Below are 26898 nucleotides of genomic sequence, written 5' to 3'. Positions count from 1 at the left end.
TGACTGCGATCTAGAAGCAAGTTGGATTTTCTCAGCCAAGCAGGTAAGGGTGGTGGCCTTCCCTGAGGAGAAGAGCAGAAGGCAGGCAGTTGAGTTGTGGGGTGAGAAGGCAAGCAGAGGGAAGGAGACTTTCTTGGGACCTTTGTCATTTAACAATGAGCACTGCAAGGAAGGTCTTTGGGTCACTTAGCCACCAGGGTGTGTGTGAGAGTCAGAGGCAGACACAGAGAGAGAGAGATTGAGAGAGAGAGATTGAGAGAGAGAGAGAGATTGAGAGAGAGAGAGAGAGAGAGAGAGAGAGAGAGAGAGAGAGATGAGAGAGAGAGAGAGAGAGAGAGAGAGAGAGAGAGAGAGAGAGAGAGAACAGCTGTTGTATGTCCATTCTGTGTGTGCAATGGAGCTGGGGCGATTTATGCAAAGAGAGTTCCCAAGTCAGTGAAACGAAACACCAGAGAGCGCAACAGGGAGAACTTTCCGGCAGCCTGTGCTTTAATCCCCGAATCCGTTCATGTTAAGAACTGCAGTTTAGATCCAGTTGCATTGCCAGTTGGACAGCCTAAAAAGCCAGCTGGAAGAAGGCGGATAAGAAGTGAGAACCGACAGCAAAAAGGGTCATCACTGCTGGGACAACCAGAGATGACCGAACCTGCGAGCGCTTGGCAGTTGCTGAGTAAAGCTGGGGAAATCTGGCATACGCATTCCAAATAGTAACATTTTCGGTTACGCCTAGCAGCGCTTAGGGAGTATATAAGCATCTGCTTGAAATGGACTTTTCTGCGGAAAGACTGCTACCATCAGGCTCAGCAGAGGTGCCAACCTGGGCTCCCGCCTGGGCTTTCAAAGAGGCACAAGGCTAATCACCTGTGGTGAGTCTGACTCTCCTCCAGGTGACTGAAGGCCCTCAATGTGCCATGCATGGCTAGGACAGGTATGTGCAAAGGGGCTTGATATTACTATTTGTTTATGTATTGGTCAGCTCGTAGCATTGCTGATTTGCTTGCAAAGTTGTTTTAACACTGAAAAACTGCCTCAGATAAACCTTGGGCTAGAATCTACCTGTGATCGCAGCATGAATGTTGTGCTTATTGGGGTTTTCCATTTTGTTTTGTTAGACTAACAAAATATATAGAGAGAACTGAAAAAAGAGAGATTGAATTGATTAACTGATCTCAGAAAATCACTGCTGGCATTAAGAGGTTCAGGTGCTCCTTGATGTATAGAAGATGTGTGTGCCGGGAGCCACGGTCTGCAAGGTTAGCCCCACATCCTGCCAACATGGGCTGCCTTATTCGTTGTGTTTTTACTGTATCTTGTATTTGCAATCAGAGGACTGAGACAACGTGCATAAGCTTCATCCCCTCCATTCTAGCCTCACAACAGCCCTGTAAGGTAGGTTAGCTGAAAGTCAGGAGCTGGCTCAGAGTTACCCAGTAAGCCTCAGGACTGATGAGGACTAGCATCCCTGTCTCTTGAGCCTCCCAGGTCCCTTCTAACACCTCTTGCCCCGCTCCACCGATGCACTCATGGCTCCGTCATGCAGGCAGGGTCCCACTGGGACAAATTCAAGAACTTTCCTGTGAACATCCTCTTGCTACAAGTAAACTCCTCAAGAGACACATTTCCACATTTAGACATGAGGCAGGAGAGATCTGGGCAAGCCGGGAAAATAAGATCCTCTGGGTGGCTGGGGAAGGAGGTGAGAACCCACAAGGGCCACATGTGGCCTCGGGCTCTGGCCCTTGGAATGGCCTTTTTTACGTGAGCCAAGCCCACCGATGGTGGGAGAACAAGGCTGCAAGGTCCACGGCAGCACAAGTGTGAGCTCAGCACATCCGTGCTATGACTCACACAAACACACATGTGGGGAAGATTGCCTGACCCCCCCTCACCAGACCTCCCCAGTGGTCACACTCAGTCTCCGGATGCATTTGGCTTTTGAGGAACTGGATCCAGCATGGGATCACCGGCTGAGCTGGGAGTCACCGCGGTTGGCACCGAAATCGGGGCTGGTTCTGGCCCACTAGCCCCGTAGCCATATTTGTCCTGGAGACGTCTCAGTTCACACCACAGATTCCTAGTCCTTGGTTCAGGCTGGAAGGCCATGGACCGGCACCCGGAATGACTACACCCTGGACTTGGCAGAAAGGGAGTCTTCCTTCTCCACCTGTGACCCAGGGGGATCCGCTGTGGCAACAGGACCTCTGAGTGATCAGCCTGGGGGGGGTCCCATCCCCATGTGAGCATTTGCAAAGGAGCAGAGGGGGTGACACCCTTATTCTGGCATGCAAGTGCATCCGTGCTGTGTCAAAAAGTCCAGCCTTAGTCACTGGACTGTCACTTGTGTGCATGTCCTTGACAATAAGGGCACAAAGCGGTGTCATAATAAACAGATTAATGAGACAAGAGGAATCATTCACAGAAAGCTCCGTCCGATTCACATCCCCCTGAGTCCCCGCCAAAGGGCTGTGCAATTGAGGGTGCAGATTTGCATATTAAGACAGAAAATACACCTGGGACTGTGCCTCGCCCTTCCTTTTGACAGGAGATCACCGAAAATTCATGGCATTTCTGTGAACTTTGTCTTACAAGGGCAACCTAGTAGAAGCCGGGGTGGGTGCTAAAAACAGCACACTTGAGCGCACCAAATTCAGCCACGTCCAACTAGATCCACCGTGCTCCCGGGGTGTTTCATTCCAAACGCCTGAGAAATCTGCCCAGCTATCAGGAGACTAGAGCACACAGGGATGAAAATTGGCTGCCCTCCTGGATTATCAGCGAGGTGGTAGTTCTGAATGGCAGAATGCTCACTAAACACACCCAAGGTGGGGTTTTGGCACTGCTGAAGTGACCTGCATGGCCCTTTAGGAATCGCCAACAAAAGTAAAAAGAAAATCTGCTACTATATGTCCAAATCCATGTATATGTTGTGTGCATATACATAACCATATACATAACCATTAGAACCGTTGGTTAAAATGGCAATAGACACACGGTGCTTGATGTGGGAGGCTTTTTGTTCTGTCTGCTCCCCAACGGCTGCTTTTGGATGGAGAACACGCCAAAGGACGCATTCTCTTTAAACTGCTGCGAGTCCAGGCGGCCCGTCCGATCCGAGATGCGTTCGAAGAGGGGTGGTCCTCTATCAAGTGGGGGAGCTGTGCGCTTGCGAGTGGGGGAAAGAATAACTACGCACTGGATTTTGCAGAAAGGGGAGCTTTTCTTTAAAGCTTCAGCCTGTGGATTTCCTACTGGCAAAACCAATTCAGGCAGCGTCCTGCCATGTGTAGGCAGAATAATAGTCCTGTGGGTCGCAGCAGGTTTGGGACTTGTGGGGCGTTTCTGTCTAAAGAGGCTAAGGATTGTAGACTTAAATTTTTGACTTAATCTGGCGACCTTTCATTAGACCTTTGCAGGCAATAACGATGTTCAGGCTAAAAAACTTTTGGTATGATCAGGGGGAGTCCCTCTAGGTTAGAAGCCTTTCCTGGGGCAGGTGGAAGAGGGTTGTTTAAGAAAGAGTGGAGCCTCCCTGGCAATGCCCAGCTTTCTCACAGGAAGCCGCGCCTGGCTGAACCTTCCACATAGCTCTTTAAGCGTTGGTGCAGGTAAACCGTTTGTCCCATTACATCTTGAGAAGCAATTGCATCGTAATCCGAGTGCCGGGCTGGGGCTCAGAGATTGGGTTCTACTCTGCCCCTCTGCCATGGGGCCCCCTGCAAGACTTTGAACCAGGCACTGACTCTCGGCCCCGTCTACCTCACAGGGTTGTTGTGAAGAGAGGAGAAGGGCCGTGTTGCCAACCTGGGTTCTGTGCTCGAGGAAAAGAGGCAGGACATAAATGCACTGTGACAATGGCACCGCAAGGGTTCCAGAGCAGTTGCGCCAAAACCCCCAGCTTCTCTTTCAATTTGGTTTCACCCCAGTCACAGGGAGGCATCATGTCATGAGAATATAACAGAATATAATCTGGCCAAAGGTCCAGCCAGTCCGGTGCTCCATCTACATGGTGGCCAACCAGCTGCCCATGGAGTCCCTCCCCACAGCAGCCTCTCCCACCTGTCGCCAGCCAGTCAGGTCTCCTCCGCACCTGCACACTTCCCAGGCATGGAGCATTCTTTGGCAAAAGCTCTAAGTGCACTTCCAGAAAGCACAACAACAAAGAATGAGCCTCTGAGCATGCACAGAGTGGTTCATTGAACCCCGTCTACCAACTTCTTCCGAGCATCCTCCTTTAGAGGACCTCCAAGCCCCCTCCCTCTGGGATGTCCTTTTCGGAGGCAGCCATGCTCTTCTCCATCTGTCGCCCCTCTAAATGGTCCGTCTCTCCCAACATCACATCATGGAGTCGAGAGTCATGCCAGGCTTGGCTGGCTCCAGTCCTTCTCTCACGTCCCCTTCCTGCAGTGGCAAACCCTGGCTCTTCCCAACCTCTGCCTGAACACCTGGGGAGGGGGTCTTGAGATAAGCCCCTCTGGCTCTCCATTTCAGTGCCTGGGAGTTCTGGTTGGCAGGGGCCCTCCTCATCTGACAGGTCCAAACCCACCTGGCCTTGGAGCGCACGCCAAGAATCACTGCCCTGTTCAGTCTCCGTTCCCCAGCAACTGGGGAAGGCAGGTATTCCATGCCCTATTGCAAAGTCGTCATTAAAAGGGCGGTGATTGTCTGAAGCATGTCCTGTAACATGTTGACTGTAATATGAAATTCAGTTTGCACTGAGCAGGGGTCTGATCCAATCTTAGAGGACTGCAGACACTCCATGCGGAGTTAGATGAGCACGGAGGCAATGTTTTCCAGAGGTGGCCAGCCTGCCTGCCCCGGTTGCTGAAGAGCTGGCGAAGGAGGTCTTTTAGCCATCCCGCTTGAGGGATCCTGTGAGCAGCTTTACCACCATGTACATGGAGTGCTGAACAGGTTGGACCTTAGGTCTGATCCAGCATGGTTTCTCTTCTCTTCTCTTCTCTTCTCTTCTCTTCTCTTCTCTTCTCTTGTTCTTAATGTTTCTGAAATGCTTCAACACGGCTTAGGGAAGGACTGCAGTGAAGTGTTGGCTCCAATGCCAGCGGCAGTGCATCCACTCCGGGCTCAGCCTGAAATGTCAAGGAGCTGTCCGTGGTCCTGAGCCCTTCTTCAAAGATTGGCACCTTGGACAGCTCCTTAACAGCTCAGACTGCTGCCCAGCATGGATACGCACTGGGCATGGCCTCTTGGGCAGTGGCCCCTCTCAGAAACTTCCACTGATGACCTCAGAGCCAATTTGCATCATGGGAGTGGAACACTGCTGCAGAGAAAGGCTTAACCCTCTCCTCCCCGAGGACTGTGGCAACCTCCCGCCCCAAAGAGAATCCCTTCTGAATGCAGTTTCTGGAAACCTAATCGATGAGCTGGGAAGGAAGGCAAGAAAGAGAAGCAGCACAGAACACAGAGCATGGCAACCCAGGTTCACAGAGTGGCCTGATGAAAGAGATGGTGTTAGTGCCGAGGCTTGTGATGAGAAAAGCCATGGCTCTGCGGCAGAGCGCTTATTTATTTATTTGTTTGTTTGTTTATTTATTTATTTGGGAGACTTCTATGCTGCCCCATTCGCCAAAGCCTCAGGGCGGCTTACATCCATAAATAAACATCCTTAAAATAATACAAATTAACAGTATAAATTAAGTCACCCTGGCCAAAGAATAAAATGAATAAATACTATTAACAATTAAAATGACATTTGAATAAAAAGGTCTTTGCCTGGCGCCAAAAAACAAATAACGATGGTGCCAGGCGGACCTCTCTGGGGAGCGCATTCCATAGATTGGACACCACCGCAGAGAAGCCCTCCTCTGGGTACTCGCCCTCCTAATTTCCTTCATGGAGGGTTCCCGGAGAAGGGCCTCTCCCGCTGATCTCAAGGGGCGGCTTGTCTTGTGTGCAGAGGGTCCTTGGCTTGAATCCGGGCCTCTCCAGCTAGAAAGGTGGCATCTGCTGGTAGAAGAACTTCTGGGTTCTTAGAAAGCCCTTCCCAGCCAGATTCACAAAGGGCGGCAACTTTCTAGCTGGTTCTGCTTTTCAGTAGCAGCTGTGAAGGGTCATTGTTCTGGAAAGTGGTTTTCAGCTAGAAAAATCCTGCCTTGAGCTTGCTTCATCGTTGTTTCAATCGGTTATTTCTGGGGATGGAGTCATGACGAATACACTCCATGAATAAATAAAACTACCTTGTAAGAAGCATGAGAAACTTCCCAGCATACGCACACACACACGGGCCGGCATTTGGGTCTGTTGCTTCTTGGTGACTAACTGCTGGCTCACAAGGCAGGAGCCGGGTGACTCACCGGGCTCCCTGGACTCTGCAGAATGTGTGTGTTGCAGCAGTGGCTGGGCTCCCAGGGCTGAGACTCCAGGACTTTCCGATTAGCAGGCAGGGCCGGCCCTCCCATGAGGGAGAGTGAGGCAAGCATGTGCAGAGCACAGACAGCTTGTTCTGAGCCCCCACCCCCACCCCGGTGTGGAGTTCAACTCCATCCCAGGAAGATTCGGCAGCCAGGCCAGCAGCTACTGGATGTGGACTCCAGTGGGGCGAGTGACCCAGCCACGAAGTCCTGGTCCACATGGCAGAACAGTCTGCCACGGTTCCGTTCACGCCCAGGAGCATCGTGCCGGGCACCTGAAGTCGCCGTGTTGGCGCGATAGCAATGGGCAGCCAGCTCACTATGGCCTAGCAGGTCATGTGAACCCAGGCGGCAGGGGCTGTCGAGGGTTAGGCAACCCACAAATGACCTGTGTCACGTGTTAGAGTTATTTGAAGGACCAGCCCTAACTCCATCCCGCCAGGTGCATTTCCACAACAGAACGAGCCAGGGCAAGGGGGGCAAGCAGGCACCTTTCAGAAAAGATGCCCCCGGGTGAGCCACGTAGCCCAAGAGTGGTCGCAGGGGAATTAAGTCAGGGCGAGCCGTTGCACCTGGCAATGGCCTGAGTCTATTGCTCCTTGTTGCACAGCAAAGGATTTGGTTGCTGGCTGGCTATTGCAATTAACACCCTTCAGCTTTGCGAATGACCCGCTCCTGGTAGACACAAAAAGGGCTTGGATCTAAAATTATCAAGGGGCTGGAGCAGCTCTCCTGGGAGGAGCAGCTACAACAGGGATTGTTCGGCTTAGAGAAAACGTGAGGAAAGGCAGGCATGAGAGAGCTGTTCAAAATTATGCATGGTGCAGAGATTTTTCTCCCATAATACTAGAACCCGGGGTCACCCACAGAAGCTGATTGGTGAGAGATTCAGCACAGAGAGGAGGAAGGCTTCCTTCACACAGTGCATTGCTAAATTATGGGATTCATTGTTGGGGAAATAGCGGTGGCCGAACATTTGGATGGCTTCGAAAGGGGATCGGGCAGGGAGGAGGCGATCTGTGGCGACTAGCCTTGCAGGCACGTGCTTCCTCCTCCCCCGGAGGTGGCCTTCCTGCGTGCACCAGTTGCAGAGGAGCTGGGCAGGGGGAGGTCCTGCGCCCGTCCTGCTGGAGGGATCCTGCGGGCAGCTGGTTTGCCACCATGTGTCCGGAGTGCTGGGCTAGATGGAGCTTTGATCTGACCCAGCATGGCTTCTCTTCTCTTCTTGGTCTGATCCAGCAGGTTTTTCTTCTCTTCTTAATGCTATTGAAATGCTTAATCATGGCTCCCTGAATTTCTTACTCTCCTGGGAGGGCCCATTATGCCTCATCTGGAAACACTCGACAAAGGATGCAATTTTTTGCAAGTTTAGCCAGAAAAAAGCTATACAGCTTCCAGCTTGCCCTGGCAAAGTTGTGGGGCTTTTTTCTGGCTAAACTTGCATCGAATTGAGCCCAAAATAAGAAACACTTTACTTGTCTCCCATGGCACAAATCCTTAAGCACTCTGACCAGGTGGTGGACAGGCTGCAAGGCAGAGCAGAGATCATGAGCCTGAAACTGCAGGGCAACGGGCTGTGAATTTGGAGACGGTGCATTTCTGGGAAGGATGTAAATTAGACTTTGAGAAGTTTTGCAAGGAGAAACTCACTTTTTCACACAAAACCCAGATCTGTGGAAAGCCAGTCCTTATTTACCTATGGGTATGCCATCATTTGCATGTGAATACTGTCACATGTCAGAAAATCGATCTGAATTTCCTTCGTGCACCAAAGATTCACCAATGGCTTTAGGTGACAGTTATGATTTGGTGACGCTCAGCACTCAAATGGGCTTCTAGTTCTAGACTCTCCCCCTGTTTTCTAGCCACTCTCATGGCTTTGCTTGGAGAGAAAAAAGCCAACTATTCCCCAGGAAGCTTCTGCTATACTACAGAAGCCAAATGTGAAATTGCAGGATTCCGTGCTATCCCAGAGCACCACCTGGATGTTGTGAAATGGACCATATGGAAGGCAGAGAGGAAAACCCCTGGGAAAAAATCACAAATTAAGAGCACCCTAACCCCCGCCCCCCCAAAAAGGCCTCAGTAAAGAACTAGACTTCCTCCTGCTTATAAAGAAGCCCTTCGTAGTTGAAAGCACTTCTTTGAGTGTTCAGTACTATTATAAAGTAAAGGCATTCTTAACCGGCAACCTTATTCCAGTCATTCAAGTCTCTTCACCTCCCTCTCCCCACTGATTTGAAACGATCCCGAACTACCGGATCAATCAAAGTGTGAGCTGTCCGGTCTCAGTATTTTCAGCATTACTAGTTTTCCAGCCTGTTGCTTTTCGCTCCAGGAGTTCCCCAACTGAGACTGGCAGACAGCACTTTGCACTGCCATTTTCCAGTTAGGTGCACAGAAGTGGGTTCCTGTGTGGATGAGCAGGAAGAAAAAGATCTGCTTGCTAAGATGCTCCCAGGATGCGTGCATTCCATGCCCTGAGACACAGGGAGGCGGAGCAGGAGAGTCAACCTCAGGGCATCCCAAGTTAAGCTTGCCACTCTTTGGCTTCTCCCTACTTCTCCGGTTAACTGCCCCTCTGTAGCCTTAAGGCGCTGCCTGGCATGGCTGCGTGTTGATTTTGGTAAGCTGGAGCAATGCATGCTGAGCCTCGTGCCTTTGGAAACTTACAATGCCCTGTGAGCAGCTTCCAAGGGCAATTGGAATCTTCTGCCCTACAAGGTCTCCCCGGGTCCCGTCTGATTTTGAGAGCACACGGCCTCTGCTGCCAGGGCCTGGTATCCATCAGAGGAGAGGCAGGATAGCCTGGGAAACCTGCCTCCCTTTGGCAAAGTCTCAAGAGCCAGTTGAAGTTCTGCAGCTGTTTGTTCCCGATAGGACAAGCCTTTTCTCAAAAACAGCAAGGAGAGGCTGCTTGCAGAGCGATAAGTGAGCATAGCGCATGTCTGTGCCCTTGGAGTCGTGTGGCGGAGCAGTCCTGGGGAAGGGAAGCGGGTCGGAGCAGGAGTCCGAAGAGGAAACGACAGCCCTGCATGCACACGCCTTTGGGATGGAGCCCAAGTGAACTCAGAGGACTCGCCTCTTCAGTGTGAATCTTACTTTGCTTAACAGGGCAGTAAAGCTACTGAAAGGTCAATTGTGTTTAGCTGCTCCTCAGACCTGCCCTGAGGCACACCCATAAAAGCTGCAGCCACCTCTAAAGTCCATCGCCTGGAAATGGGAAAGCCTCACAGCCCATCACTGACTCCTGCGGGGTGGAGACGGCAGATTTGGCACAAACAGGGAGAGGCACAAGGACTTGCAAGCCAGTATTTTCCAAGCAAGCGAGCGAGCAACGCTGGGTTGCTGCTATGTGCTGTTAACTCTGGCTTATGGTGACCCTAAGAATGCATGCGCTCCCAAAAGGTCGGAAGTGCTCAGCTCTTGCAAACCCAAGGCGGTGGCTTCCTTCATGGCCTCCCTCCGTCTCATAGTTGGTCTTCCTTTTCTTCTTCTACTCTGACTTTCCCTCACATGACGGTCTTCTCCAGGGCATCTCGTCTTCTCATGATGTGTTCAAAATATGACAGCTTCAGGTTCATCATTTTTGTTTCCATGAGAAGTTCTGGGACCCAACCATTTCTCTGTCTGTCCGTCCAGGGACTCTTCAAAGCTCTCCTCCAACACCACGTTTCAAACGCATCAGTTCTCTCCCTGTCCGGCTTCCTCACCCATGCAGGAATATGGCAGTGTGGATGGACTTGGACCTGGTCTCCAGGGAAACGTGCTGACACTGGGTGATCTTTTTAGCTCCTTCCTTGTTGCCCTTCCAAGTCTCAGTCTTCTTCAGATCTCTTGGCTACAGTCTCGCTTGGGATTACGACTGAGCCAGGGTACGCAAAATCTTTCACAACTTCAATTTCTTCATTGTGGAGAGGAAAGTTCTGTCATTCTTCAGCACACCTCCAGAGCAAAGGTCGACCTAGTCCAGAATTCTGTTCAGAGTGGCCTCCCACCTACCTATGGAAAGCTCACAACCCGGACAGGAGTGTAATACCATCCCCCTGACCATGTTCCCCAGCAACTGCTGTCCAAACCATTCTGCCTCTGATACTGAAGGTTGGTAGCCTTTGATAGCCTTCCCCTGAATGCACCTAGTTTTGCTTTAACTATGGGCTGTTTGAAGAAGTCCTTCCTTCTATCTGTTCTGAATCTCCCCTCTGCCCCCTCAATCAGCTTTATCGAATGACCTTATTGTCTAATACTACATGAGAGGGAGAAAAAAACTTTGATTTTTGGACCCCGCAATCATGTCTCCCCTCACTCTCCACTTCTCTGTCCCAAACAGTCCCAGGTGACGTGAACTTTCATTGCAGATGAGTTGCTCCCAGCCTTTGATCATGTTCGGGACCTGTTTCTGTCCTTTTTCCAATATCCATTTCTTGGTGCAATGACAGTAACTGGGTACCATATTTTGTAAGTGTGGTTGCACCTTCAGTTTGTATAAGGATTATATGATCTTGGAAATTTTGCTTTCAGTTCCTTTCCTAATTATGCCTAACATGGAGTTTGCCTTTTTTTTTTTTTAATGCACCCACACCATGAGGTCCAACAGAGTCCTCCAAACCTCTCATGATGTTCCTACTCCTGCAACGAGCACTGAATGTTACATCGGTCTTACCATATGTTCCTCTGACAACATTTTCTGAAAGCAGGAGAACTCAAGAACCTCTGTAAAACCATTCATGCTTAGAAATGAGCACTGCCAATCCCAAAACTGCACCTCTTCCCTCCCTCTCCCCCCACCCCAAAGTTTTCTCTATATGGAGAGCTTGGAGAGAAATGGATCAGCCTTTTGAGATGGCAGTCTGAGTCTCCGTGTCCCTCCGTGAACTTTCAAAAGTGTTTGGAATCAGTGTTTGGGAAGCCATTACTTCAAAACTGCCCAGCCAGCCCAATTCGCTTCAGGACTGGGACTCTGAACACAAAGCAAGCTGATCTTATGCTGCCACATTCCGGGATGAAAATAGCTCAAGAATGTAAGATGTCTCCTTAAACTTGTAGTCTCACTAAATGAAGCCTGAACTTTCCCCCTCAACCCCGGACTGGTTTGTTAACCAGGCCAAGATTAACCTGCCTGCTAGACATTTGCAGCCCTGCTCCCCATGAGCTTTGAGTTATGTCAGTGCTAATAATCATGTCACCCCTTCCAGCGATGGAGTTTAATGGACCTGTCAATGGAACTCATTGACACAAGGCTGCCACACAGAGAGGGTCAGGCCTCTTCCCAATCATCCCAGAGTGCAGGGCATGGAATAACGGATCCGGTTACAGGAAGCCAGATTCCGGCTGGACATCAGGAAAAGGTTCCTGACTTGAGAGCCACCCAGCCATGGAACCAGCGACCTTGGGAAGCTGTCCCACCCTGGAAAGATCCAGGCAACAGCCGTCTGCCAGGGCTGCTCTTGCTGGAGTCCTGCATTGAAAAGGGGGCTGGACCTGATGGCTTTGGACCTTCCAGACCTACTGTTTCATGGCTCTTGGTTATGGCCACAAGTTTGAATGACCTTTCAGAAACAGACTGGCTCTGCCTGGAGGTGGCCAGAGGCCATCACACAGGAACCCGGGGTGGGGAAAATGGGTTCGTGTGGGGGTCTCAGTCAGGAATTTGGCCCAGGCGCAATCACCTACTACAGGCACCTGGGCCAAAGAGAAGGAACAGCAGCTGCAACAGCCTTCTGGCACCAACAGGGCAGAGTGTTTTGGGCTGTGCTCCCAGGTCCGTGGTGTTCACCACCATCCTGATCAGCGGGGAGATCATCTCCTGCTTCCATCATCCTCTTCCCTCCCACACTGGTCCTGAGCTCAGTGGCAGAACATCTGCTTTGCACGCCAGAGACGGCAGCTCAACCCTTAGCAGGAGCTCGGCTGGACAATGCTGGGTGCATCACAACCCCCCGGACAACATTCCTCCAGGCCTTCCTGTCCTCCACCATCCCCTGGAGTCCATCCAAGCTCACACCCACTGCCCCCATGACCCCATCCGGTCACCTCATTCTCTGCCATCCCCTTCTCCTTTTGCCGTCAATCGTTCCCAGCATCAGGCTCTTCTCCAGGGAGTCCTTCCTTCTCATTAGGTGGCCAAAGTATTTGAGTGTCATCTTCAGGATCTGGCCTTCTAAAGAGCAGTCAGGGTTGATCTCCTCTAGGACTGACTGGTTTGATATCTTTGCATTATCGATGGATACTAGCTGCAAAGAGAACCTCCAAACACTTCCCTGGCCAGATGCTGGAGGAAACACTTGCCTGATTCTATAAGCCAGTCAGCAACAGCATTCCGGAAGAGCTGCATGGTTAGGCCATGCTGGTGCTCTCCTTCTGCGGAGGGACCAAATGAGGACAGGCAGCACCATGCCTTGGGGTGTTGTCACAGAATTAGTTCCAGTAGCAGCAACTTGAGAAATGGGTTTCCATGCCTCAGGATTGGTTGAGTAAACAGACTTGGTCCGGAGTATTTACAAGAGGTGACCCCAATTAAGATGAACAAAAGCCCATAGGTCTCCATGAAGAGCACACTGCCGCAAGCCAATTTGCAGGATATTTATGGCTTGTCCTTGTGAAAAAGAGTCAGAAGCTGCTCCAGACACTAACAAATGACATGCAGGAAGCAATTGCTAAAACTGACATGTTGCTATGATACCGTGACAGCCTTTCAGCTCTCCAAGAAGCCAGCAGTCAAAGGACTGGCGACTTGTTTGAAATCAAGCACAGGACTGTGGGTTTTTGGCGAGCCGGACTCTGCCCACCTAGCCCAAGGTCATCAGCAACTGTCCAGGATCCCTGGAAGAGGGTCTCTCCATGCCCGGATAGGAAAGACACAGAGCTGCCCCCGAGATTCTGCTGCTGCATTTGTCTCTGCTGCTGCTGAATGGGCAGCACAGTCCCCCACAACCTATGGCAGCACGCTGGCTTATGGGGCACAAGGCCAGCTGAGTGGCGCACGGCTCTCTCCTCCAGGATCTGGCTGCTACCAGCAAATATTGGCCGCCTGAGGCAAGCACCTCACTCTGCCTTGTAGTAGTGCCAGCCCTGGGAAGAGGTCCCCTTGGTGACGCCGACTGAACCCCGGGTTTTGTGAATGAAGAACTCATGCACTAGCACTGACTGTGCTCCAGGGTGGACCCTCCTGCCACACGCTCGTTTCTCCCAGACCTCCTGTCCACCGAGGTGTCTGCCACACGCAGCCTGAATCTGGTCTGGATTATCTTCTCCAGCTGGCCGTCCACGGAGCAACTGCACAGATATTCCAGCATTCCATGACTGGCCCTTTCGCCAGTTGGAATATTCATGAACGTTCAGTGCCCTCCTAGCAGCCAGAGGTGAGCAGGCACAGAATAGCCACATCTGGCTGCGCTCAGGGAAGGAAATCCGGTCCTTTTTTGACCCAGATTCCTGCCGGGAATCCATAATCCTCCTGTGAGTTTGCAAAAAGTTCAATTATGCTCTCCATTCTTTTTAACACTTTGCATTCCTTGGGAGGGAGAATTTATTCCAGGATTAATTCTAATGTGCAGCAGGGGTGACGCTGGTGAAATACAGCCCTCTGTCTCCTTTTAGATAGGAGCAGCAAGTTTGCCTTGCCCCAAGCGAGAACCTAGGTCCCGCTAGCCCAGTATGGTTGACACAGACTGGCAGCAGCTCTTCTCTTTCATCAGAAGCAGGTGAAGTGCTCCAGCCAACCTGACAGGCTGCAGCCTGCACAAACCAGGGATTAATCCAGGCAAAACAGATTCTGAGAGAGCATGATTTACTCAACAGAGTGACTGGCGACCCTTTGCAATCTCAGAGGGCTTAGATAACTGCCATAGCTAAAAATGCTCTTCTCCAGTTATGTATCGGGTTGTGCCCCTCCCTGGAAAATAACTATAATTATTTTCAATGCCCTGACAAAGTCTTGGCTTGGCTACTGAAATGCAAGGCAGGTGGAGTCCTGAAACATCAGCCAGTTTAGAATTCTGCCATATGCCTCTTCTGTGGAGAAGACGGCATAACAGACTGGTATTTTTTAGGATTCTGCTAGTTGTTATAATTATTACACTGCATTTATATCCCACCTTTTTTCCTCCGGTGAGGAACCAAGGCAGTGTACACAGCTCCTTTTTGAATCCTCATAATGACAGCCCTGCAAGGTAGGTCAGGCTGAAAGTCACCCTTGCTCTCTTTCATTATTGCTGATTGATGCCTCCGTCATCTGAGAGGAGGTTTATTCATGCCAGAACAGAACCCTTTCAGAACGCCTCCTAAGTCATAGGAACCTCTCCTGACGGAGACTGGCTAGACAGAAATCTAGGCACATCCCTATCTGACATCCCGCTGTAGGAAAGTGGATTTTAGGCTCTGCTCCCTTGTGCCTTATTATTCCAAAATAACATGCATTGCATTTTAAGAGGAGTGAAAATGACTTTGAGCTGTCTGGAGAGCATTTGCTGACACACAAAGGGGCACGAATGTTCGAGGGAAAAAATAACACCACTTCGCATGGCTTAAATATTCCGTGTCTTCTCTGGCACTTCATAAATTTCCAACAGAGTCAGGGCAGCAAGCCAGTCACTGCAAAGACATTTGGAACAGTGAGGTAGGGCAGGGACTTGGGGGTTTTTAACCCTGGGTTCCAAGTGCCTACCCACAGCCGCCCCTCTTCTCTTTCCATCACTATATTTAGCAGACAGACAGACAGACAGACAGACAGACAGACAGACATGCATTGACTTCTGCTCCAAATAACTTCCAGCCCCACAGGTGAATTTCCCCCTTCTGTCCATTTTGGAGCACCCTGATACGGAAGTCCTCTTCTCTGCCCCTTCTGTTTTCTCGGGCATACATGAGCATGACATGGGAGTGTCCCGAGAATTTGGCCTGGCAGCAGGTCCAGTATGTGGACAGAGAGTATTTGCATCTCCCAGGAGAAACCCAGCGTCGACCGAATTGGCTCGGACGTGCAGATCTCTCCATCAGAACGGCTCCTAGTCGCTCGCAGCCACAGAGAGAATCACGACTGCCCATACACGGTGCCTCTGTCCCTCTTGCGAGACACTCAGTGTGGCTTTCATAGATAGCTTCCTTTTTGATCCACACAGCAACCCCAGGAGGTAGGCTAGGCTGAGAGGTGGTGGCTAGCCCAGAATCTCCCAGTGAGCTCCGTGGCGGAGGTGAGGACTAGAACCCGGATTTCCTGAGTCCAGTCCAGCATTCTGACCACCACACCACACCCCACCACATGGGCTTTGCGGCACTCGGGACTTGGCTACCCAAAAGAGCCACGGCTCTGCGGCCAAACACCTCTTTTTCTTGCCGGTTCAGTTCCTGGCATCTTCAGTTGAGAGGCTCAGGTGGAAGATGATTGGAAAAGCCGGAAATGTGTCTGTGAATCTCTTAATGATGACAATGATTTTAAAAAGACTTTTTCAGCAGAGGATGATGTCTTCTGTCACAGTTGTCAAGTTCCATTTGACTTAGCGCACAACAATGCCATCTCTGCTAAAGAAGAGACTTTAATTAGATGTGTGATTTCTGAATGGATTTTACCGTGGATTTGAGATGGGCGTATTTGATTGCATTTAATTCCAAAGGGTTAGAACTTAATGGCTTAGAATAATAAACATGATTGATTGATTAACTGAAAACAGGCAAGAGCCAGTGTGGTGTCGTGGTTCAAAGCACAGGATGGGATTCAAGCAGTCTGGATTCCAGGCCCCGCTCAGTCATGGAGCTCACTGGGTGAAATTGTGCCAGTCACAAGAGTCTCAGCCCAACCTACCTCGCAGGGTTGTTGTTATGAGGATAAAGTGAGAGGAAGTGCAAAATTCTGTAAGCCACCTTCAGTTACTTGAAAGAAAAAAGGGGTGGGCTATACGTGTGGTAAATAATAAATAATTATAAATAAGCTTTATTATTTATCATAAATAAGCTTCTTGCTATCGTAGGTTGCATCTTGCCATGCGTGATGTCTGGTAAAAATGGTTTTCAATGGCAGGGAGGATATAAATCGAAAAATAAATAAACAAACAAACTTGGGTATATGGACACTTGCTCCTGGTTGTGGTGGTGACATAACACCATCAGGACTGGTAGCCATGGAGAGCCTTCTCCTCCTCTATAAATGTGTCCGATTCCCTTTTAAACCATCCGAATTGGTGGCCATGACTGCATCCTGTGGAAGTGAGTTCCACAGGTGAGATGCACACTGGGCTGTTTCCGAGTTGGTCGAGAGGCTGCACGAGCATCCTCTGCCCCTTCAGTAGCAGTGAGGTCCTTAGCAGCCTCCGCAGGTGCGGAGAGGGACAGCAGTCTGCCTTCTCAGAGGTTTCCTACGCAAGGCTGTTCATCCGCCGTCGCTCTGCAGGGACCTCCTTTCGGTTTCACGGCAGGACTGAGATCCGAGCATTGCCTGAATTGGATTTCCGTTCTGTATTCCCTCTGTATACCCTCTAGCGGCGCCGTGGGGTAGCAGAATCTTGCGTACAGACGAGCGGCAGTCCCACCTACTTCGAGTTTCATCATTAAATGGCACATTTTCCCTGCTCCTTGTGCACCAAACGCGCTGGTTAAATACAGAAGCAAAACCGTCTGGTCCCGTCATTGCTCAAAGAAGCTGTAAACAACTGTAAGTGGGGAATGATGAACGCACAGTGCAGGACACTCCTTGGCCACAGAGTCTGTACGCTTCTTCCCCCTTGCAAAGCTGCTGCCATACATTGCGGTTATGAGCAGGATGGCCAGAGAGAGGAGGGCACAGAGTGCTCCATGCAATTCAGAGAGGAAAGCATGCACGCTGGCAGCAGTCACCCAAATTGTCTCCATCTGCTGCCGGGGCACGGTGGACAGCAGCTCCCATCCTCCTCAGCCAGCCTAGTCACCCTTGTGCCTGCTGGGGCTGATGGAAGTCCCAGTCCAACACAATGTGTGAATTTAATCCCCTCTTCAAGCATCTGTGCATTGTGGCCCTGGCCGCATCTTGAGGAGCCTGACTCCATTGCTCAAAATGACACTGAACCAAGAGCATCCTTCCTTCTGTCCGTTCCCACTTTCCCACCACTTAGTTTTATGGGATGGCTGCCGGTTTTGACACTGTGGGACAGGGAAACGAACCTTTTCTCTTCCTACCCCACGCATAATTTTACGCTCGTGTCTCCAGGGTTCTGAAGAAAACCATCGCCACCTTCTCCAACACTAACAGATCCCAAAGGCCGGACCCGTCGCTCGGAAGGTTTGCTCAGGCAGCAAATACATCATGGCAGAGGCCCTTTCCATGCCTTTTCCAGCTCTGCGCTCTGTGTGTTTGTGTCTGCATTTGGGACTGCAAATCTTTCCCAATCTCGTTCCACCCTTATTAGGCAGTTAACCGTTTTATATAAATACTGCATGGCCGGGGGATTAACATGAGGATGTTTAGATCAGATGTGTTCACCACTGTCTCCTTGGAATAAACACCGCTTCTTTCATGTCGGAGGGCCAGATGTGGCTTGGGGGGACGAGCGGACAAGGGCTGCCCCTAGAACTGGGTGCAGGGGGACCCTTTGTGCAGCCTGTGCCCCGCAAATGTTTTCGACTACAACTCCCAGCATTCCTGACTGCCGGCCATGTTGGAAGGCTGCCACCAGGCGGGAGAAACTCTTTCAAAGCTTCATCCAAACACCCACAAGCTGCACTCCCAGTTTAATGATTTATTTTATTGATTGATTTATTTAAAACTTTTCTCTGCCGTCACCACAAGCCTCGGCATCTCTGGACAGCTTACAAATGTACCATTAAAACCAATAAAACAATAACAATTCCATAGAATTACACAAAAACAAAAAACAAAAACACAACGGTTAATGATAAAATACTAATTTTTAAAATAACAATTAAATAAAAATGATGTGTGAAGGAACTGGGAGCGTGGAAAGCGTCTGGGGAAATGAGGAGCCTGGGTTATTTTCTGTCCTCATGCCACAGCAGGAAGCCAGGAGGACAGACCCTCCACCGACCGGGAATGGGGAGGTGGAGCCTCCAGCCTCAGAGGCACTCTAGCACTGAGTATCAGGAGCCGGGGTTGGCCGCAGCAGGGAAGGGCTGTTGCCTTCTGGTCTTGTGGGCAGCCTGGACAGACGCCCCTCGTTGGCCACTGCGGGGAAGGGAGTTCCGAATTAGGCGGACTCGTGGCCTGATCCGGCAGTGACGTCTGCCCAACACACTCGCACACGCAGGCACTTGCCCCATTCCCTGATGTGGAGCCTACTGGTTTTGGGAACAGAAGGGAAGTGGATCACCTTGTTATCACAGATTGGGGATAGCAAGGGATTCTGGTGGCGGAATTTTGCACGGGAAGCTCAAAGGATGAACGGAGGCGAGGAGAGCACTCCGCACTCGCTTGCAAGACTCCTTCCGGCTGATTCCTGCCCCTTTGCACTCCGCTGGCTCTCCCGGGCAGACGCTGGGCAGTTCACCCTCTTCAGCCCATCGCTGCCCAACAAAGCAGCTGGCAATCGGCCAACGGGAACCCGTTGTTCCAACTCTGCATTCGATACTGCAGCCAGATCGCCACGGCCACATCATGGGCACAGTCCATCCATAGATGCCCAAGACCATCACGGTAGCTTGAGTCGTCAATCGGCCCAGGAGCATGAGGAAAGCAGGGTCTCAGGTCAGAATCTTTGGATCGTTGCACGAGGTCCCGACATTCATGGGTGCTGCTAGGCTCCGAAAAGATGTAGGACTCAGGCCATTGGGAAATTGCCCCCCCCCCCCCGTGAGCAAATTGCATGTACTAATTTGCACATGTTCCAAAGCTTCTCTGTTTATGGGTGAGCAGTTAAAAGATGCAATAGCCTACAGATACCTCTAATAGGAAAAGGTGGAGGTTAGAGTCTCTTCCCCCAACAGCAAACCTGATCAAGGTTGCTCCAGGGATAACAGCAAGGTTGGAACAGGTATCGGTGCCATGCCACCCAGCTGATCCTGGGGCTCTGCAGACCTTGTAGTCCACGGACCACACCTGGCTCACCTGTGGTGCAAATATTTCAAGTAAAGAAGGCTTCTTTGGGGTGAGAGTCAGGGCTGTCTCTGAGTCATCACGCCTGAGCCCGACTTCTGAATGCCCATGAAATTTCACCACAAAGTTATGAAGGGTTTACAAGTGCAGGACAAGCTCAGCATAACCCTCTAGCATCACTCACAAAACATTTTTACTAGATTTTAAGTGTGTGCTCAGATCAAGCTAGAGTGGGCTGCGGAATCAATTCTACACAGCTGTGTCACCACGCTTTCTTTAAAGGAGTTGCTCAAGTCATGATGTTATGGGAGGATATTTTTAGCCAGTGCAGGGGTTTAACTCACTGCTGCACGGAGCCGCCTTCTTCTGTTTCCGTTGCCAAGGAAATCCTTTACACCTGGCTTTTGCTAGGGTTTATATTTCTCCACTGGCTTCGTATTCTGTTCACCAACCACAAGGTGGCACTGTGGTGGAGCTGCAGCATAGCGGAACTGGGACTTTTCACAAGGCTTGTGCCCCAGTTTGTAACAATTTAAAATTTAAAACCAATTTTTCTTCATTCTAAAAACAAACCAAAGCACAAACAAAAAAAGAAAGGCTGGAAAACTCAGCAGAGGTTCTAGAGGAAAAACAAAAGGAAGATATAACTGGAAGAGACTTCTCGCCCAGTGATCCAGGACAGTTGCATCAACTGGTAAATCTCTGTTAACTGCAGTGGAACAGCAAGAAATTCCCCTTGCTAGTAGTTCAGCAATAGCAAAGCCAAAAGTTCTTTCCCGCTCCTTAAATTAAGGTGCAGAAATCAAGAAAGCTTAGAGGGAAGTAAAAGTAGGTTTGTACATGAAATGATCCAGGTGCAAGCTGCCATTCTGGTACTGAAGCTAAATTCCAGGGCTAAGCTTTTGCTCAGGGGCACTTGAGTCTGCCGCCTTTGGCTGTTCTTTTGCACCTTTAAAACAAGGTCAATCTGCACCAGCTAGGTCTGGGCAGTTTACAGCCATTCAAAACACAGATCTCATAATAGAAATAGAATACATATATAATTATAAAATATGAATAAAATAAAATACAGCGTAAAATTCTGATGCACAGAATATAGAACAGTTGAAAGGGCTAAAAATAGTCAAATAAAAACTAGACCTGTTAAAAACAGCTGATACATTCTACTATTATATGCCATTAAATGCATGAAAATAGAGGGCAGTCTTATCCTGGTGCTGAAAAGATGCCAGGCGGGCCTTAGTGGGGAGATCATTCCAGAATCGGGGCCACCACTGGAAGACCATTTTCCTTGTTGGCTTGGCGGCTGTTATGTCAGATGGGCTCCTCAGCCATTGTAGCGTTTCTTCTCAGCTTTATCAGAACTATCCACGGTGCTCCTTGCTGGGGAGCCTACTCTGGGGGTTGAGGTCAACACCATGGCTAGTTTGTATAAAGCTCAAAAGAAAAGCTGCAATGGGTAAGGAGCCCCACCGGCATCGGAGTCACCAGCCTCCCCAGACTAAAGTACAACATAGAAACAAATGCATTCAATACACTAACAAAATATGGCAATAAAAGAAGTAAAGAGCACCAAACCCTTTAAAAACCCACTTTTCTGCCAACAGCCAGCCTAAATGAAAATAGCGTTCCCTTCCAGCAGAAGGATGACGGAGGACAGCCAGCTTACCTCCCTGGACTAGCATGAATTTATTTTATCACTCCTGCAATCAGATGCAAAAAAAGTCTTAATAAATAAAATAATAAATAAAAATTATTTTATCACTCCTGCAATCAGATGCACGGTTCAACTGGGGGGAACAAGGGGTGCAGATATAAATGCAATGTCGAAATAAGCATCGCAACAATGTCTGCAGATGTCAGCCCCTCCCACTGCATCTGCATGGCTGAGTGGGGGTCCTAACCTACTCTCTGCACTCTTGGTGCAACCGTGCCTTCCCATAATGCCACAGTAGCCTAGACTCCCAGCAGGGGCACCTGGAAGACATGGGTCGGTCTCGCCTGTGCCAACCCCAAGCGGTCCATGCACATCTCCCCCCATAGCAGCTCACCCATGCACAGCACACCCCACCTGAGGTTCCTCAGAGGTCTGCTCACCCTCCAAGTGGTGGCTACCAAGGAGGGAGCCAAGTCATAGAAAGCTCTGCCTGGGCCGTCTTGACTTGCACCCGCTTCCCCATCATTTTAGCACCAAGCAAATCCCCGTTTATTTTCCCGGGCGTTTTTTTTTTAAACATATGTCAACATTTTAAGCTCTTACATTCTTTTAAGCTGCTGTGGTTTTTATTTCTTAACTGAGTGGAGTAGAATGCCGCCCTGTGCCTTTCGTTTTAGAAGCTTTATGATGTTTCTGGTTTGGGTCAGTTTGTTTTTAAACTTTCTCGTAAGCCGCCCTGGAAATGCTGAGGAGAGGCTGCTTTGGGAGGCAGATGCTGGATGGATGCAGTGTTGTCTTACGGCTTACCCAGACCCCAGGCAGGATAGCTGGCTCCCATGACCAGTACGGACACCAGTTTCCAGAGCTGTTCCAGTCTCCTTTTGTACAGGAAGTGATGGGACAGCATCTTCTTGACCTCCGCAGCAAAACATCTTGGGTACCAGCCCATACAATAGTTGGCTGTTGTAGGGAGCACTGCCAGCTAATTTTCTGCAGTCTAATTTAGCTTGGTTGCAGCCGCTCAGCCCAGCTCTGGCTCACGGTCCTAGCAGCCTCTCTCTGTTCTTCATGCCAGCAACCCTTTCTGTGCCTTTCCGCTTAAGCATGGCGCTTGCAGCCGGAGCTCAGCCGGCACAGCCAGCCTTCCCGCTTTGCACAAAAGTAAAATACCATATTTGGCCAATCTGAGCCAAGGCAGAGAAAGACCTTGCCAAGGCACAAAGCAAACCATTGAAAAAAGCAAAAGCGTTTAACCCTTCGTGTATAAATAAGGCGACAAATCATTCGGAGGAAGTTTAAACACAGAGCTTTTTGGAAAATGAAAGGAGGGGATCATCCCCAGACAGCAGGAGTTGGGAAGGAATGATAAAAGAGTTCCCCGGTGGAGGAGCAGAGGAACAAGAAAGCTGAAACTTCCACACAGATGTGTTTATTTGCAGTCACAGCCTGGTATTTTGGGGGTCTTTCAATCTTCACTCCAGGACCACACAGATCCTGCCTCTCTGTCTCTTCCCTCATTTTCTTTTTCCTTCCAGGCTCCTGAAAAAGGTAAGAGAGGCATTATTCCTAGTCGCTCTACTGCTGAACTACAGAAGTCCAGCTGGGAAAGGACATGTGTGCCTATCTGAAATCCATCCCTGGTGGCCTGAGGGGGGGGTAGGGAAGGGGGGGTTCACACTTGGAAATTTTACCAGCATTGCAATGCCTGTCCCACTGACATGTCACAGGAAACACACCCCAAACTTCTCCTGGTGCTATTTTCTACCATTATACCCAAACCGGCTTCAGAGCACTTATCACAACTTCTTTCTATCTCTCAGTGTGTGCTAAACTTGTGGGGCTGTCGTGTGTGGGGCGAGGCATGATTTTGGTGTGATGGGGCTTCTCTGAAGGACAAGCCGATCAGTCTTTAGCTGCTTTCCTGACTCCCTTTCCCTGCCTCCCTCTAACTTGGCCAGTAAGATAGGTTCCCGTGCTTCCCCTTCTCTTCCCAAAACAAAGCTTGCAATGTCTTTCCAACCCTTCTGATCAGCCCTCCTCTGCCCTCTCGCCCCAAGCAATAACGAGCCGAAATGTATGTCTGCTCAGAAGCAAATCACATTTTCTGCAATGGCCTGGCTCAGAAGCGGAGCCCATTCACTTCAACGGAACTTACTTGAGTGGCTGCACTTGCTTGCTTTCAGGTGGGGATGCTGGTTCTGCTGGGGGTGCAGAAGTCCCCAAATGGCCACCATGATAAGACTGTAGCACAGATGGTAAGGAAATGCTGAGCTCTTTAAAAAGAAGGGAAGAATTGTTATGGTTTGTTTGGCATTTAGTCTAAATCAGAGGAGCCCAATGGAAGCTGCCATTAGTAAGACATGAAATCATTTCAGGCCACTAATGTGAAAACCCAGTTAGAGGGGAAAGGCCCATTAAGTTCCGTTGCATTCAGTGGGAGTTACTCCTGAGTAGACGTGAGTTATGATTACACTTTCAGAGTTTTAAAGTTGTTCTGTGTGTGCTGCTCCATTACACTTTTAATGTTTTTGTGAGCCACTTGGAGTTATAAACAAAAAGATCAGATATAAAGGCTAATTCAAACAAACCCAGTGTTAAAATGAGAGAACAAACAGGAGGGAGGGTATTTTGGGCAAATGCTCTTTTCTCCCCTTTAAGTTCTTCATCAAAAATAATTTGCCATGATCCCAAAGGGAGCACTGTGGAATTCTGCATAGAAAATTCCCGGCTAGATTGGGAACACTGCATGGATATCTTCCTGCATTCAAAATTCACTGTGCAAATTGACCCAACAGAGCTATTAGCAAATTCAAAATTCACTGTGCATTGAAACAAGCACAGCCAGCTCGTCTGGACCAACTCTGCCAAAAAGCCCACCCTGCTGGCTCTTTCGGGTGCTTTTCTTTCTGAAGGAAAAGCAGCAGTATCCTGAGGAAGTGCAAAGAGCATTTGCTTCACCACGGAGAGATCAGATATCTCTACAGATAAAGGCCGGACCAAGAAGGCTTTGAACCCTGTCACTGTCATTTAAGAAGAAACGATGCCCCCCAAAGCCTATTCTGGCATTCCAATTCTGTGCAATGCGACACACGCCGAATGCTAAACCTGGCTTGCTTGTATCTTGCAGGTTCCAGGACAAGGCACTACCATGGGGTCATCCAACCATTCCTCGGTGCAGCCGAACGACACTGACCTGTTTAACAAATTTGTCCACCTGGATAAAGAACTGTCTGACACTTTTTACACGCTGTGGATTGCACTGGTGGTGGTCAACGCTGTCATTTTCCTGGTGGGGGTGGTCTTGAACTCGCTGGCCCTCTATGTCTTCTGCTTCCGCACCAAGACCAAGACCACATCGGTCATCTACACCATCAATCTGATCATCACGGACCTGCTGGTGGGCTTCTCCTGGCCGATCCGGACCCTCATGCACTACAGCGCCAGGGACTGCAAGAGCTGCGCACTCATCCACATCTTCACCTACTTTGTCAATCTGTACTGCAGCATCCTGTTCCTCACCTGCATCTGCATAGACCGGTACCTGGCCATTGTGCAGGTGGAAGCCTCCCGCCGATGGAGGAACCCCAACTACGCCAAGGGCATCTGCATCTTCATCTGGGTCTTTGCCACGGCGGTCACCTTCTCCATCCTCACCATGGCCATGAAGTTCTCCTACTGCTGCATTGCCCAGATCTTGCCCCTGATGGTCTGTGAGTACTTCTTCCCCCTCATCATCATCACCTTCTTCACCACCAGGATCATGTGCGCCCTCTCCAAGCCGACCCTCATGCACCAGAGCCGGGAGAGGCGGATGCGGGCGGTGCAGCTCCTCATCACGGTCCTCATCATCTTCATGATTTGCTTCACGCCCTTCCACGTACGCCAGCTGGCCATCTCCATCAACCCAGGCATGCCCTACAACATCAGCTTGGTTTTCTACCACGTGACAGTCACCCTAAGCAGCCTCAACAGTTGCATGGACCCAATTGTCTACTGCTTTGTGACCAACAACTTCCAGTCGACCATGAAGAACATCTTCAGGAAGACTGAACCCGAGCAAACCAGTGGGGACATCATCAGTGTCAACAAGGGATCGGGTTCAAATGCAATTATAGCCTTTACCAATGCTATAGGGACTCCACTGGGCCTGCCTTCACCAAACAGTACAGCAAACTCCTAGAGGCAGGGAGTTCCCGATGGAGGCTGCTGTAAATGTTGATGGGATATGAGGTACTATCCTCTTTTCTAAGGGTACTTTAGAACATTACACTGACCTTCAGAACTCCTTGTGTTCTCCAGGGATACTGTCCCTTTGTGTATGGCAGCTGGTTTACTCATCTGGGAAATGATCTCATGAACTTTCCACTCATGCTCAAATTCTGGGATTGTGTCCCAGGATGCATTCCGCAACCTGACCCTGTACCAGCTTCGCCAACCTGAGAATGTTGGAGAAAAGAACAGATGCCACGACATATTTTGACATGTCTATCATCATCTAGGGGTCTGGAAACAAAGAACAGTGTTGTTTTGAGAAAGAAATCCCTCAGATGTCTATGCTACAGATTGTTATAAATATGACAAAGACCTGTGTTTGCAGAGGAGGATAAATAGTTGTGGAATGCTAGGGTGGCAATTTTAAAAGACAACATGCCCAACCCAAAGAATAGGTGGAATAATGAACAAGAGATCCAAAAGCATAATTAACTGTATTTTAGAACTGTGACAGGAAAGAAAATGTATTTCTGAAAAAATTGTGAGTTTTGGAATGAGCAGCCCAGGGTAACTTAGGGTCAAATTGCGAGTTAGATGTAGTAGGGGGAGTCCTGATGGACCTACTTCTGTGCTAAATAGCAACAGCAAGAAGGGCGATTACCAGAGAAGAAGCAATGAAATGCTTAACCTTGACTCTACCTACTGCTCTTCAGCTTCAACTTCCATCTTCATCTATTTTTTCCCTTCCGGGATCCATGTCTTCCTAAGGGTCAGAAAACATCTGTGTGGAGATAAGCTGCAACAGGAAGGTAGCAAGCAGGGAAATTATTACGCATCCCCATTGCAGGCTATTGAATTTTCTGACATGAGATTGACTGGGTTCAGACAACACAATAACCTAGACTCAAGAACTGAGTGTAGACTGAGTGTGCATTTTCATTAAACCATGGGTTGCTTTTAAAATATGAGTTATCATTTGTCTGCACCCAGTCAAGATAAACCATGGTAAACAACCCACACTACCCAACAACAAACCATGGATTCTCTTCATGGGTTGTTCATAGCTTTAGCACTGCTGGGTTCAGACAGCACAATAGCCCCCATTTCAGCAACAATCTACATTCAACTCATACTCAGCCCTCGAGGGTGAGTTATCATGTGGTCTGAACTCAGTCGCTATGTGTAATGTGTAGTTTGGCCGTGCACCAGAAGTCCATTTATTACTCTGGCTAACACAAGTGTTTTCTTTGTTTTTAATACAGGTCATTCAGTAGTAGCATAAACCTCACGACTGTGATTTTTTTGTACTGTATCCAAGTGTATTGTCACTCTCCAAATTTCATTCACAGAGCAAATACCTGCAATGCTTAAGTTACAATAGGGATGAGCCACTGTTAGGTTTACACACAAACAGTGGAGGGTTCTCATAAAAACAGGTTCTTCTGGCAGCAAGGAGACGATCCTAACAGTTTTTTGCCTTCGCACTCCAAGTAGAAAATGGTGAATGGAGAAAATGGTTCTGGTGAATGGAGAATTTTCTCCAATGGTGAATGGAGAAAATATCCAACGAAATGCAGAATCCCAGAAAAGTCCCTACACGAGCAAGGCATAAATGCAGCCACTGGGAGAAACTCGGGGAAATGTGC

The 26898-nt window shown here is 49.5% G+C and overlaps 1 protein-coding gene across 2 annotated transcripts; it reads left to right on the top strand.

The window, feature by feature from the left end:
- Positions 1 to 26535, top strand: GPR20 (G protein-coupled receptor 20). 2 transcript variants are annotated; one of them, XM_044418960.1, is made up of 2 exons: positions 1 to 43; positions 24168 to 26535. In XM_044418960.1, exon 2 carries the CDS (start codon positions 24189 to 24191, stop codon positions 25218 to 25220), a length of 1032 nt encoding a protein of 343 aa, XP_044274895.1. In that variant the 5' UTR covers positions 1 to 43; positions 24168 to 24188; the 3' UTR covers positions 25221 to 26535. The 2 variants fall into 2 exon arrangements, with proteins under 2 accessions (XP_044274895.1, XP_044274894.1); XM_044418959.1 differs by lacking the exon at positions 1 to 43 and adding an exon at positions 462 to 928.
- Positions 26536 to 26898: the final 363 nt, after the last annotated feature.

The sequence above is a fragment of the Varanus komodoensis genome, unplaced genomic scaffold, assembly GCF_004798865.1.
Source record: "Varanus komodoensis strain SLA01 unplaced genomic scaffold, ASM479886v1 scaffold95, whole genome shotgun sequence".
Lineage (NCBI taxonomy): Eukaryota > Metazoa > Chordata > Lepidosauria > Squamata > Varanidae > Varanus > Varanus komodoensis.
The sequence above is the reverse complement of the archived record's forward strand: the minus strand, read 5'-3'. Positions and strand labels throughout refer to the sequence as shown.

Bases quoted from the DNA above. Each gene is read 5' to 3' on its own strand.
- GPR20 (XM_044418959.1), top strand. From the start codon at position 905: ATGTGCCATGCATGGCTAGGACAG. The intron at 929-24,167 runs GTATGTGCAAAG...TGTATCTTGCAG, and splicing joins GCCATGCATGGCTAGGACAG to GTTCCAGGACAAGGCACTAC.